The 16,127-nt window shown below is 34.4% G+C and overlaps 1 protein-coding gene across 2 annotated transcripts in view; it reads right to left on the bottom strand.

Annotated features, from left to right (window-relative positions):
• Positions 1-15,151, bottom strand: part of LOC150085071 (heterogeneous nuclear ribonucleoprotein U-like protein 2) — a 372,157-nt gene extending 357,006 nt beyond the window's left edge. Inside the window, exon 1 of one of the 2 annotated variants that reach the window (XM_090376770.1) lies at positions 14,987-15,151. In XM_090376770.1, coding sequence (XP_090232896.1) covers positions 14,987-15,131 — 145 coding nt within the window. In that variant the 5' untranslated portion in view covers positions 15,132-15,151. Of the gene's footprint in view, positions 1-14,413; positions 14,503-14,986 lie in introns of those variants that run through there. The other variant, XM_090376771.1, reaches the window with a different exon arrangement.
• Positions 15,152-16,127: the final 976 nt, after the last annotated feature.

The following is a 16,127-nucleotide window of genomic DNA, read 5'->3' on the forward strand; positions in this document are numbered from 1 at the left end:
TGTTTTAAGTGGCAGCTGTTTTAATGCTGCTAAACACAAGGTAGGGAATAGAGGGGAATAAATGATACACTTGGGGAATAGCAACCCACAAATAAATTATACACTTGGTGGTGATACATTACAATATGGGCAGATATGAAATTGTGAAGTCTTTTTTTTTTTTTAAAGAAAGAAAATGTAACTGAAACAAAAATTACATCGTTTACAAAGTGTTACCAGAAAATGGTCATTTAGTTTTATGTCGCCTATATTTAGTATTCTTACCTACCACAGTCCCCTCTAATTTTTTTTCCATGGAATGAATACCACTTTGGCGTGCTTACCTTAAGCTGTTACCCTGCTGATCGCTGTACAAAACTAATTAACGATTATAATCATTAATGATAATAATTACATGTGATTTTTACACATGAATTGGAAAATAAACAATTTAATAACAGATAATTATAATCATGAGAGAAAATAATTTTAAAAATACAAAATTAGTTTTATGAAAACTACTCTTGACAGTTGTAACAAATTTTAAAAACTACACTGTAAACATTTGGAAAGCAATCATCATAATGCTTCTCATACATCATTTACCAACAGTAGACAGTATCAAAATGTGATCTCTTATTAGTGAGAGATAGGAGGTACATTTTCTCTGAAAAATAATTTCTTTCAACTGTCTGTGTTGTATTGCAGTTATTCCAAGTTTTCCTGCACATGTGGTTCCTAACAGATAAAAAGCATAAATAGTAATCTAGTAAGAAAAATATATGAACACTTCATGGGAAGGAGTCACAGGCAGGTTGGGACCTAGTGTAGCTACATTCAATTGCAATCCAAAATGCAGCATACAATCAAAAAATTTAGTGCATGGCACTTCCAAAACCACTGCATGGCTGTGCAGCTTAGAAGGAACCCTGCCTACCATCGTATCAGCGTGACCTGAATTCAAACTGAACTTTGCTGGATGCAAACAAAAACATATCAAAATCAGGTTGGCAGAAACAAGTTGTACAATTGGAATAACGTAAAACACTTATAAGGCAAGCTCTGGATATGTAACTTCTGACAGATGAGCTGTGTGTGTGTGTGTGTGTGTGTGTGTGTGTGTGTGTGTGTGTGTGTGTGTGTGTGTGTGTGTGTGTGTGTTATACACAGATCATTAAAAATAATTGGTGGATTAGAGATTCTGATTATTTCCAGGTAGGCAAACTGATCCATTTATGGATCAGCTTGCCTACCTGGAAATGACAACAAAGAAAAACATATGAAATGGCATCAATTCATCATTTGAATCTATGCAAGTAATAATTACATGATAAACATTTTGTTAGGTAATTTCAAAATGTCATTAAAAGCAATTTAAATTAATGATTTTTATTCAACATTGTGTTAATTTTAAAAAATTTTAAAAATAATCCCTACTATATCATTTCTTATAACTTATAATTATTCACAAGACCGCAATGCCATCAGTAAATGTTTAGGCTGTAAAAAAAGATAAACCAATCTTTACACATATCAGCTTTTTATCTCCAGTCAACTTCACTGGTAAACAGTTACTTCACTTGTTTATTAGCTAACTTTGTGGCTTAAGGCTTCTTTATGTTCATTTTTATTTGAATAGGTAAGTAAAAATTTGTGTATAATTAATATCTTAGGTAATTTCCTTATATCAGAAATACTGCTTTTGGATAACATTATCAATACATGTAAATATCTGAAGATGTCTGTGGAACCTGTACGAGTATTCAGTTCCCAGCTTACCTGCTTCTTCCTATTATGCAGATACCTCCATTTGTATCCTTATTATACAGCATCACCATAAGGTACATATAACCTCAGATGCAATCCGGAAGTACTGTGAATAGACAACCAAGGTATTTTTAATATATTAACTTTCCAATTTCAACTCAATGTCCGAAGGTAACAAAAACAGCGATGATATCAAGGGTGCTACCAACTATTAATTCATCTCTGAGAAACTGGTGTAACACTCTCAAATGGCAATGTAATATTATTAATATTCTTCAAAGCCCTTTGGGAAAAGTTTTACTTAGACAAATTCATTTTGAAATAACAGAACTGTACTTGTTCCCCCTAAGGCAATAATATCCATTCAACTGATGCTTACAATTATATACATCCCATAACTGAATATCCTATTTTGTAATAACTTATTCAGCAACATAAAAATTATACATTTGTACAAAGTTCATTTGCATAAAAATTCATATTACCTAATGTAGGACATTTAATCCACTAATAATGCTATCACTTCACTCTTAAAATCATTAGAGGAAATAGGCTTTACTTTTTAATGATGTCAATTAAAACAAAAACTGATTTCCTGCAGCACTTCTGTTCAGCAGCCTGCTGAGCCAGATGTGGGAAATTACAAGGTCTTTTGAGAGTCCTCATGTGAAAAGCAAATATATAGACTGTGTTAAGGGTACTAAGGGTAAAAACAGGCAGTAGTAGTAGTACTACTACTACTCTTAGCATCACACATGGGTAAAGAAGTTCAGGAAAACACATCAAACCAGGAGCATTGCCTGACAGGCCCTGCTGCAAAATATTTAATCTTGGTAAAACTGGTTGGTAGCTAGTAGCTTTTACTTTTTTGTACTTTCTTAATGAACATACGTGTCCTCAGTCATATGTTCAAGGTTTTTTTTTTTGTCTGTGTATATTGTTGTTCACTTTGTGTAAGCTGCGGGACCTGTGAGGCTACATAATACTGTTTACATTACTTCACTGTGTCCAGTTAATAACAGTTCATGTAGGGAAACACTATTTTTCAAAAGATTCTCAAAGTTGACCACTTGCCTATTTAGGTTATTATCACAGAAAATAAAAGAAATTGTGGGAGTTTATAGCCACAAAGAATAAATCAGCTAATCCCAATATATTTGCATTCCAGGAAAGCATCACAATAGTACCTACATCACAAAGAAAAAAAAAAAAAAAGCTACAACATTATTCTGACATGTGATGTGCAATCATGGCAATAAATTTAATGCTTCAACAAGAAGAAAAATAAAGCCACGAATCATTACATTTCACAATGATACAAAAGGGGGGGACTGATATAGTTGGATGAGTTGTGTGTTATATATATCAGCCAGAATACTATATACATACATGTACAGTATTCCTATAGTCTATGGCGTTTTTTTCTTACTTAATGAATTCAGGAGACATCAATTTGCAAGATACATTTTTCTTAGTAACAATATACACACAGGTGGTAATATGCAAAGAAGGCGATTTGTAAGAAAAATAAAAATGATTGTGATAAAAGATGGGCACACAAAAGGTGTATTGCCATTACTTTTATATTTCAGTCATGCTGAATTTTCATGTAGAAGAAACTTGGGGGGGGGATATAAATGATTTCCCATTTATAATATTCATTATATACACTGGCAAAATTAATAGAAATTTATTATTATTTTGTATTGGACCCAAGTTTCATCCATTGTGACTAGCTGTGAAAAAACACCTCTGCTTTTCCTGGTACTAGAGGTCTGCACAGGCTCAGGCCTGGCCCAACCCAGCCCTCGAGCTGGATAACACAAACGATGTTTGGGCTTGGCTCAGGTACAAATAATCGTAATGAATTGTTATTTCAAACATTTCAGACTTTGAGCTATTTCTTACATATATTTTTTTAAATATTTTTTATGTATTTAAATTCTTAAATGTTTTTTAAAAAAATGTGTGTTATGTGTGTGTTGCCACCTTTAATTGACCAATAAGGCACATTTCATCAAATTCTCCAAAATTCACTGAATTTTTTACTCTTTTGTAGAAATGACCTGCCATTAGCATAAGCTTCGAAAGAAATTTTAGTGCAGTTGGATTAGCAGTGCATGAGCATCAAACCAATTTAGTAGCGGCAGTGTTGAATCTATTTTATTTCTGCACAACAATTTTCAATAAAAAGCATGTGAAGAGAAGGTGAATGGTAGGGGTGGATAATAGATATTCGTTTTGGAGTTATATTAAAAATAACTAAATGCAACAAGGCATAATATATTAAGAGTAAAAGTTTTATATCTATATAATATCGGTGTGGATACACCATAGATAACTCTTAAGAAAAAAACTACGATAGTATGGGAGGCATAATTTGCTCTGTATCTCATATTGGGCTCATCCTTCACAACGAGTTGCCATGGTATTGCACTACTTCGAATAAGTAATGCTTCACTAATAGAGAAGACTATTGTCACTTATTCTCGGTGGGCACCGCCACCCAGACGGCACCATTTCAAAGCTATTGGCCTATCATTGGTGGGTGGGCAGGTACCCTGGTATTGCAGACATGACGACCCAGTTGTGGAGATAATCACACAACATGAGAGGGCAAAAGGTTTATATAGTAATATTTAAAATAACTAAATGCAACAAGGCATATGTTAAGAGTAAGAGTTTCATATCTATATAATATCGGTGTGGATACACCATGGATAACTCTTAAGAAAAAACTATGATAGTAGTGTGGGAGGTATCATTTCCTCTGTATCTCATATTGTGCTCGTCCTTCCGATGATAGGCCAATAGCTTTGAAATGGTGCCGTCTGGGTTGTGGTGTCCACCGAGAATAAGTAACAAGTCTTCTCTATTAGTGAGGCGTTACTTATTCAAAGTAGTGCAATACCATGGCAACTCATTGTGAAGGACGAGCACAATATGAGATACAGAGGAAATTATGCCTCCCACACTACTATTGTAGTTTTTTCTTAAGAGTTATCTATGGTGTATCCACGCCGATATTATATGGAATTATATTAAATATGGTAAGTTGAAATTTTATTATATTTTCTTTTTATAATTAATACTGATAATTATTTTGGATTGTTGTTATATAATTATACTGAATTTTGAATCTGATCGTTCGTTTTTTTATTATTATGAAACTTCAGAAACTAATGCTGGCAATTTTATTTATATAAAAAGTTTCAGTTGGGCTGGCATAAAAATCAGTTCGGGTGGGTCAAGTATGGGTAATGAATTTGAAAAACAAATTCAGGGTTAGGCCGGCTAAAAATAAAAAATGTAGGCCCGTGCAGACCTCTACCTGGCACATTGACATGATTTCACATTATTACTTCATATTTATAATATTTATTACATACACTGGCAGAATTAGCAGAAAATTTCTATTTCTTACAGGACATTGCAAATCAAATTTAACACATTTGGGAATGCAATAAGTTTCAGCAAGTGTCTTGGCATCCACATTGATTATCACTGAGGGCATTACATGTCAGGATCTTTATCAATGTACTGCTGGTGTTGCCAACACTGTTTCTTCCATCCTGGTGATGAACCATATGGCAATTACATGCAAACAAAGGGCTAGTCCTTGCAACAGAAGACTTCATCTTCTGCAAGGCCCAAAGAAAAGCAAGACAATCTCAATCAAATATGAAGATTATGCTTATCGTATTTTTTGACTCACTGGGCACTGTTCATTATGAATTTGTCCAACATAATCAACCAGGAAACAAGAATACTTCAAAAAGTTCTATGGCAATTGTGTGATCCTGTTTGAAGAAAACAGCCAGAAAAGAGGGCTTCAGGAAAATGGTGTTTGCATCATAACAATGCACCATGCACACTCAGCATTCTCCATTCAAAAATTTCTTGCAAAGCAGTCCATCACTGTGGTCCCCGATCTGCCACTCACCAGATGTAGTTGCCTGTGATTTCTTTTATTTCCCAAGCTTAAAAACTGCTTGAAGGGTCACAGATTTGCAACAACTATGGAAATTTTGAACATTTCCATAGTTGTTGGAAATGTTCAAAATAGCGATTAGCAATTCTATAACATAACTATTAACAATTACCAAAAAAAAAAAAAAAACTTCCAGGAATGCTTCTAAAAGTTGCAGAAGTGTTGAAATCAGTGTACACAATAAAGGGTATTGCTTTAAAGAAATCCTTCAGGAATAGCCAGCAAGTTCAATTTCCCAAATATTAGATGTCCCTGAACTTTTTTGATTACTCATGTTGTCTATCCTTGAGTATACTGTTCAATCAGGCCCTCTGCTTGATGTATGAAAATCTAGTGAGTGATTTTCATACTGAGGACTAGTCACATGAATAATCAATGGGGAGGAATTTGTTATTTGGTTTTTAGGATCATTAGCAACTAAGGCCATATTGCTCCTAGGATATGCGGTGGTCATTTCCTGACCTTTCCGCATCCTCCATATTTGGTGGTCACAGGTTCGAACTCCGGTCTAATCAAGAAGTGTGTGTGTGCCACGCATTGCTGCTCCTGCCCACATGGCTACGGAGGCACCAGGGAGGAATTTAAAAAAATGGAAAATTTGAAAAATATGGTAAAAAGAATTCAATCTCTTCTATGATTTTTTTGCTACCGAATGATCATGCTGAAGTCAATGTTTTCTTGTTTTTTTTCTTACACAATGGTACCTTTCTGTTGATATAGTCTGCCCCACAAACATTCTCCAAAGCAGTCCATTAGTTCAGGACACAAATTAGAATTAGTAATTAAACTTCAACAAAATTCTGAAAATCATACATTAATACAAAAAATAAACTAAAATGGTAAAAATAAAATTAATACATCAAATAACCTCAAAGGCTTAGTCAGCATATTAGTTTTATACAATTGCCAACGGTGGTTAAATTATTTTGGCTAGGTGTGCTATTATCCCTTTACTTTAAAAATGAAAATAATATCATAATCACATATAGATGATACTAATCCAAATTATGGTTTGCCTGTGTTGTCTAGTATAGACAAACAAGTATTCTAACAAAAACTAGGAAAAATTGCTTATAACTAATTTTAGTTGATAAACTAAATATAAGATGCATAATATTATAGGATTAATAAAAGCAAGTAATCAAATTTTTAGACCAGTAGTTCCAACCTTTTCATGCCTATGGGCACATTTCGAAGTTCATGGCAGAGTGCTGGGCACCAACCACTCACTTTGAGGCAAAAAAGTAGCACAATTGGTGCACATGCACAGTCAACACTACGTTTAGCATTAGCAGAGGCATTTGATGCAAGAAAGCAAGCTTATGCAGCATCAGCCAAAAAAATTAAAGTAAAATAAATAAATAAAAAATAACCACTTCCACTTCACCCCTCTGTTCATTCGAAATACCTGTCCAGCCGAGTCAAACTTATTTAGGCTATCAACTTCCACGACAAGGGATGGAAGTCTGTTCCACCTACCAACCACCCGCTGGCTAAAGGCAAATTTCCGCACATCTATCCTACATCTGTCTTTCCTCAATTTGAATTTATGCCCTCTCAGGTGATTATTCTGAGCAAGAGGAAGAATCCCATCAGCATTGAGCATGCTCAAACCATTCAAGGCTATGTACACCTATCAGATCACCTCGCTGCTGCCTAGTCTCCAGACACTAATTCGCAAAACTTAAGCCTTTCTTCGTAAGAGCACCTATTTGTTCCATTCACTAATCTTGTTGCCCTTCTCTGTACTCGTTCCAGCAGCTCTACATCCTTCTTGAAATGAGGTCTCCAGGCCTGTATACAGTACTCTAGGTGTGGCCTGACCATTGCCTTATACAAGGGAATAATCACCTCCTTATCCCTGCTAGAAACATTCCTATATATCATTGACAATACACCATGAACTACTCTTGCAGCCCGTCTGCACTGCTCAGAGAACTTCATATCTGCCTGCACAACCACCCCCAGGTCCCTTTCATTCTCTACCACTGTCAGTGTAGTACCACAGAGTTGATACGTTGCTCTGGGGTTGCTGTTTCCCATATGTAGTACTTTATATTTGTCAATGTTAAACTTCATTTGCCACCTCTCAGCCCATCTGCTCAACCTTTCCAGATCCTGTTGCAGCAGCATAGTGTCAGTAGTGTCCTTGACAACCCTGCCAACCTTCGTATCGTCTGCAAACTTGGACATTAAGCTTGATATACCATCATCAATATCATTTATAAATACAGAAAACAATAAAGGACCCAATACTGAACCCTGAGGGACTCCACTAATAACATTAGTCCACGATGAGCAGTGTCCATTGATTACCACTCTCTGTCTTCTCCCCTTCAACCACCCCTTTATCCATAGCAGCAATTTGCCTCCAATGCCACACTGCTCCATGCAAATAATGTGGGAATACGTTCTCGCAAGCCTGTATTCCCACATTATCTGCATGTATTTCCACATTACATTATCTGCATGGCACACATTACATGATACTAGCATCCCAATAGGAAGTAAATTACCGCTTAAACTCTCTAATATGCCTTAGCACATGAATGTCATTGATGTACCTCAAGTTTTTAATCTTATGTATGTTGCCTACTGATGTCATGGCCCCATTATACAGAGACGGATTTAATGGCGGGCACGTGCCCTGGGCCCCGACTTCTGAAGGGCCCCGCAAAACCCCAACTTTACACTTTTTTCTAATGACACCAAGTTTGGTTTCATATGTGCAATTTTACATACGTACAAGTTTACAATCGGTGATAAAACCTGATAGTATGTTTATATTCGCTTATTTTCATTATTTCATTACTATGCTGCATACTATACACATGCTACGCTGCATAGGCCCCGGGCGGCTGCGCTACCACTCATCAGAGCAATAGAATCTTATTTGCTACTTTGTACTTACAAAGGTTCTCCTGCAGTGCAGACTTATGATATACGCTAATACGCTTATATTGTTGAAATTATATTAAGGTAAAATTAATTCCTGTTGTTACATCAGCGCCTGGATTTCCGTAGTTTATGAATAATTTTTGAATTTTAATTAATCATTAATTTATGGAAAAATCTCGAACAAAAAATCTCTTCTCTAGTATTCTAATCATTCAGACTATTAAATTTTATATTTTTCTTTTCATTGGTAGGCTACCAATGGTAGCTAGAAAAATGAAACGACATCTATCAGGGGCTGAAAAAGACAAATTAAAAAAAAGACACGAGCAAGTTGCCAACCAACAGAAAGGAGCATTGGACAAATTTATAACTGGCCCTGGCCATTCAGGCAATCATAATTCGAGCAACAATGAAAATGAAGAAAAAGGAGCTTCCATCAGTCAACAAAAAGAGTTAGTTGAAGTTCAAAACCAAAACCAAGGTATAGAAGAAAGCAACAATGATGAAGAATATGAAGCACCAGTCAACAGTCAACCAGGTGAAAAACCAGTAGAAAAAAAAATAGAAGAAAGTCCATTAGAAAAATATAGGCGATATAATTACAAAAAATATAGGCGATATAATTACACTTAAATCGGTCTATAAACACGGTGATCGCATTTACTACAGAGGCTTGCGTAAAGACCATTTTTACAGAAAAATTTCAAATGGTGAAAAAGAAGAAAGAACATGGCTAATTTTTTCCGAAACCACAAATCAATTTATTGTTACCCATGCAAAATGTTTTCGGACTCAAAGTCTAAGTTGACTACAGGGTTCCAAAATTGGAAAAATATTGGAATAACTTTGTCCGAGCACGAAATGTCAAAAGAGCACGTCGCTTCAATGTGTACATTATACAAGCGCTCCTCTACGTTAAATCGCATTGATGTTCAAAATCTGCAAATTACATTGCAAAAAGAAAATCGTTGGAGAGAGATTCTGCAAAGAATTGTATCCACAATAAAATTCCTCGCAAGTTTGGGCATTGCTTTTAGAGGCCATAATGAGAGTGCAACATCTTCAAGAAAAGGCAATTATTTGACTAGTTTAGAGTATTTGAGCGAACATGACGATTTTTTAAAGTTGCACTTACAAAAGTATGGAAATCAAGGTAGCGGGACATGTAAATTACTTATCGCATCAGACGTGTGATGAACTTTTGCAAATAACTGCCGATTATCTTATGGCACACATTGTGGAGGAAATAAAATGCGCAAAATATTATAGTATTATTTTAGATTCTACACCTGATGTTGTGCATATGGATCATCTTACTTTCGTAGTGCGCATTTATCAGCAAATGGGGATGTTAAAGAAAGATTTTTAAAGTTCTTCCCTATAGAAAGACATGATGCGGAGTATCTAGAAGAGGCAGTTTTATCTACCTTGCAAAATTTGCCAGTAGATATAAAATATTGCCGTGGACAATCATACAACAATGCAGCAAATATGTCTGCAAACAAGAATAAGACAACATGCTCCATCAGCAACGTTTATTCCGTGCTCCAGTCATTCACTTAATTTATGGTTATGTTGCTGCAGAGTTGTAGTAGGCGCCTCCGTAGCCAGGTGGGAAGGAGCAGCAGTGTGCAGCACACGCTTCTTGATTAGACCGGGGTTCGAGCCCGTCACCACCAAATACGGCGGATGCGGGAAGGTCAGGGAATGACCACCGCATATCCCGGAGCAATATGGCCTTAGTTGCTAATGCTCCTAAAATCCAAAACAACAACAACAACAGCAGAGTTGTAGTAATGCGTCCAGATATTTTATATTAGTGCAAAATTTGTTTGTTTTTTTTCTCTGCATCAATGTTTCGATGGAACATGTTATGCAATAAATTGGATAAAGGTTCTTATACATTAAAGAAATTGTCAGATACAAGGTGATCTTGCCAGGGCTGATGCAGTTTTAGCGTTAAAATTTGGCAACAAAAATATAAAAGAGACATTAGATGAGATATGCAATTCCACAAAAGAAAAAAAAAAAAAAAAAAAATTGTTGTTACTGAAGCAAAATCATTACTTAAAGAAATGAATGATTATGAAACTGCTGTAATGATAGTCCTATGGAATAAAATTTTGCAAAGAATCAATGCAACGAGTAAATCTTTACAATCTATTGACTGCACAACTGTTAAAGGTGCGTCATCATTAAAAAGTCTAGAAATTTTTATTAATGAAAACATAAGACAATTTCAATGAAATCGAATCAGAAGTTAAAAAACTAACAGATAAAACATTTGAAGTTGATCACGAGTGAACATGAACAGAAAATGGAAAGGAATTTTTTTTACATAATGTACTCTACGTAATATGTGATCATTTAATAGCAGAACTGAACAGACGCGGAAAAATCTATGAAAATGTTATAAGTAATTTTAGAGTTTTTTTTCTGTTTACATTGTGTATAGAAGAAAAGAAAAAATACGTTAATAATTTAATAGAAATGTATAAAGATGACCTTGATTCAAGTAATTTTAAAGATGAGTTGGAACAGTTTTTAATCTTTTTAGATGAAGAAGACAAGCGATCAATTAATAATATATACAAAAAAGCATTAGATATGAAAGCAACTTTTCCAAATGTGGAAATTATGATGAACTTTTTGTTAACCATGCCAATTTTCAAACGCATCGGGGGAACGCTCATTTTCTTGTCAAAAAAAAAAAGAGTAAAAAATCTCACACACCAGCTATCCATGATCCTCGTACTGAATTTTTTTTTACAAAAGAAGTTTAACATTTTCTTAGTTTTAAGGGTGATGAATGGGCTACAGGAATGGATGCATACTTGTTTCCATTATGACGGAAAACTTGTTTTTGGGTTTTGTTTTAATAAGTTAACGAATAGCCTCCACTATGTTCAACATTCCAAAAAAGTATATAACTGCAGCAACATTGTTGCAATATATATATATTAAACCCTAGGGGCTTACATCTGGTTAGTTTGGGCTTGGCAAACCCAGGGTCCTGAGCTGGATATCATCATCCTCTTTTTGGGGATTCCTCTCTCTCTCTCTCTCTCTCAGGGTAACTCAGGAAATTTTTTTGGCTGGTGCAGAATAAGCCTCAAGCTTCCTTGCATCATATGGCTAATAATAATAATACCATTGATTGCCTTCTTCAGAAAAACAGGGAACCAATTCTTTTCAAAATTGTCTATATCGTGAAAAGACTGTTCCTGGGGCCAGCACATTAGCCACGGATAAATATTGCAAATTGTAACAAAAATATATCTGGATTGTTCACATAATCACAAATGGCCATTCTGAAAGACATAATATGAAAATCATGTTAGGAGATACTAATTAACATGACTACAGAAGAAACTTTGCAGGCAGAGGTACTTGACTTGGTATCGACATGTCTAAACACATCAGGACATGTATATACCTGTCAATCACAAAAGAGTACTCATATCCTGTACACATGGAATGTATATCTAAGAAAACAATTCTTACCATTTGTAAAAAAGCTTTACTGACAAGTAAAAGGAGTTTAGATTTTTAGAATTAGCACTAAAAGTACACCCAGAAAATTTTGGAAACATTAAAATCTGCACTAACCAGTGTAATCAATAATCTACTGTATTTAGAAGAATTTTAATGCAGCTACTTTTTGGAAAAATTCATGCATCCACATAATATGAAAAGAAACACCCAAAATGAACTGCTTACATTATTCATCCTTGCTTTCATAATAGCAAAACGAAAGAAGAAAACTGCTGCAACACCTAAAATAAGGAGTGTGACACGTCTATGTAGTAAATCCACTACACTCTGTTTCAGTCTAAGTTGACACCACTGAGAAAGGAAGTCTCCTCACACAACAAAATGCATAATGTATTTGCTCCTATCAATAGAGTAAATTATCACAATATGTTTATCTTTTCCACTTCTGCCACTATAAATATAAATTTTAAAACATGTATCAATGGCTATACTCCAGAACACGAGTACCACTTTCCAGGTGTGGCCAAAGAACGGAATGATTATCCGGTCGAGTTCTGTGATGGCTGATTATTGGGAATGTGCAATTTACCTCATTTTGCGTTTCTGATTGTTTGACCAGATGCAAATTCACTTCTAATTTTAGCAGGAAATCAAAAATTATCATTTGCTATCAAATTTGCTTCTGATTTTAGTGGGAAATGTGAAATTATCATGCTGTTGTTTAGTTATCATGGTCGTGCTGCTCTACTACCCTTGGTTATTGTGTGTTCATGGTTTGTAAAAGGATGGATGTAAGACTAATTGAATGATGCACGAGTGTGAATTTGATAGCTTCGGAATACAAGTGTTTCCAGTGTGGATGTTTGATGAAGAGTACCAGCCAGAATGTGAGGACTGATGAGGGTAGTTCTTTTTTTTTTCCCCCCCCATTTGTTTTCAAGTTTTTTCTTGATGATTTGATTTTTTTTTTTTTTTTTTTTTACAGTAAGTATACGAGTTGCTAGTATCAGATTTTCTTTATATTAGCAAGGGTGTTGGTGCGACAGCCTCCACAAAAGCAGGGGTCTGGAAGCAGCAGCACCCAGAACAAAAAAAAAAAAAAGCATTTCTGTTGATGTGCAGAAGAAATTCTCCTTGTTAATGTATATGAAATTGTTTAGTAATGTAAGGGCAAGAAGAAGCAGTGGTTGCATGTGTTGTCAATTTTTGTTAGTTGTTTAAAAAAAAATTGCCACGCTGCCATTTCTTTATTTCAGTTCCAACATATTGTAATGTCACGTGAGATCTACTAGTAACATGCAAGCAAGGAGGAGAGGGAGAAAGCAATGAGTGAGAAGTGCCTTCACTGCCTTCCTCTCTTTCTCGCCAAAGTATGGACAGGGTTGTACCCATGTACTATAGTATAACCGTATCAATATATATTTATACATATTGAAGTATAACCGTATCAATATATATTTATCACCTGTGCTTTGATTGGCACTAAAAAAAAAAAACCAGCAGTTTTGAATGCAGTGCGTCATTCTATCACAAGATCAAAGAAAAAGATATCAAACACAGTAGTAAAGTCACTTTTGGATAAGAATTATATAAATCTATTTCATATTCTTCATTCATTTTTAATAAACTAAAGAAGAATAATGACATGGTTTTCTTCCATCATACACCACAGAAAAAAGTCAAATAACATGCCAGTTTGTTTTGAAATTAAATGTTAAAAAATGTCTAAGATTCATAAATAACTGAAACAACTGATAAATTAATGAATCGTTACATGCACACATACTAAATAAAACTGAAAAAATAAAGCAATTCACTGAGTCGTCACAATGAATATGTCTAATATAAATCTGTATTTGAATCTTAATGATTTATCATTTTGAGTTTTTTGAAATTACTTTTGGGCAAATCCTTAAAATAAAAACTGTTTTTATAATAACTTATTAATAAAATGCTTTTTCTTAAAAATAAAAAAAAATAAATAAATAAAAAATCCGACGCACAAATTGCTTATTAATAATTTCCAAAACTTCACATATAAGCGTTTTTAAATGTGACTCAAATAACTTTGGTACGTTCAATACTTTTTAACTTCCTATACTCTGTAAAATATGATCAAACGGAATTTTTGCGAGAACGTGCACATCAGGAAATAAAACAAAAGACCTTACTAAGGTTAGGGTAACAATACATAAAAGTTGTACAAAATAAGATAAATCATAACAGTTATTGAAATATATGCTAGATTATAACTATTCACTATCGAAGAACATGTTTACGTACTTAACTATTTTCGTTACTACCTCTTATTTTCACTTCTTTTTAAGAACCTGAAATTCAGAAACACTTATGAAGAAAGCTCAACCTACGGTCTATCTCAATTTATTTAATGCCATCTAGCGTCATAATTCAAGGTCAAAAATGAAGAAATTAGTTTAACTAAAAATGGACAAATCGCTACTCGTAAAAATTATTTTACCAATTTAAGTCAACTAATTTTAATAATTCCTCTAACTGTTATAAAAATTACTAAAGTTAAAATCGAAATTAATTTTATATATTTTCTCATTATATGCGTAGCACTGCTTCGATAAACTGAGTTCTAAGAAACTTGACAAGGGCATGTTAATGAAGCGTAAATTCGTATCGAGGAAGTAATGTGGATTACTCTGGAAATTATTCACAATGAAAGCACAAATTTGTGCTAGGTAAATATATGTTTTTCATTCCCGATATTGACTCCATTTGTACATAGAGAAGTAATCTGTGCTATTTCGAAATATGAAAAATTTATATTTCTTGAAATACCTCATCCGACAGAATTAAAATGAAATTTATTGATAACTGCAATCATACCTTTGTCACATTTACCTTCGCTATTAAGAGCTAATTTCAAACGTTCAATTAGCACAGATTTGATGCCCTTTATATCCAATCCACGAGAACTAAGTTCTGTTCGCAGTTCCACAACTTTAAGTTTTGAAAGATCTGTCTCATTCATTTCATTTCAGTCAAGTAAATCAAAGTCCGAATTAAATTATGGTGAAAGTACACATTACGTCATTAACGATGTTCTTTGGTTTTTCTCATGTATTCCTTTTATTTATTTATTTATTATTCTATAGCATACAATAGTTAACCTATCGCGGCAAATTTGAACAAAATGGCGGATTGACATTCTAAACACGTGATTCAATTTCCAGGTTGTAACAAACGTTATAATTCGTGGAGAGTTAAGACGTAATTAACAGCAGCCAATAGCTGAATATTATTGGCAATTACGTAATAACTTATAAATCCCATGAGAGTTAAACACAACATAAATATATAACAAAACAATTAATAATATGCAAAATGCAAAAATCATACCCAGATATTTAGAAGGTAATTGGCTACTTTCAGGACTATATGGTGCATCTAAGACCATCGTGCGCCAGAAGACAAGATGCACATATGTTAATAAACTAATGTAATCAAAGTTAACTAGAATTAATCCCTCTGGGACAGCACATCACTACTCTTCCAAAATGTTTCAAGGAGATGGTGTTCAATTCACCCATATCATTTGGTGTTCAAATGATATGGATCTAAGAATCAATGTCAACAAGACCAAATACATGACTGTGAGTAAATCTCCAGTGACCCAAGTCCAGCTGTTATTGTATGGAGCTTCAATAAATATAGTGACTCATTTTAAATACTTTGGCATTTGGATAAATATGCTCATCTAGATCCGGAAGTATAAATAAAGCAAGAATAAAGGTTGAAAGGATTGCCGTTACACAACACAGAGCTCTAGTTCTGTCAATCAGATTGAAATCCATTACAAGTAATGTGTGGTCCATACTATTAAACGGAGCTGAAACTTGGACGCTGAAAACATCGGGCATGCTCGATCATGCTCGATCTACACAGGGTAATCTGCTGGTGACAAGGCCTGTACCCGTTGCAGATGGTAAGGATACAGTTGGTGTTCTCGCAATACTCTCCAAATAGT

Source organism: Mastigoproctus giganteus, chromosome 6 (genome assembly GCF_048544385.1).
Source record: "Mastigoproctus giganteus isolate SK-2022 chromosome 6, ASM4854438v1, whole genome shotgun sequence".
Taxonomy (NCBI): Eukaryota; Metazoa; Arthropoda; class Arachnida; order Uropygi; family Thelyphonidae; genus Mastigoproctus; species Mastigoproctus giganteus.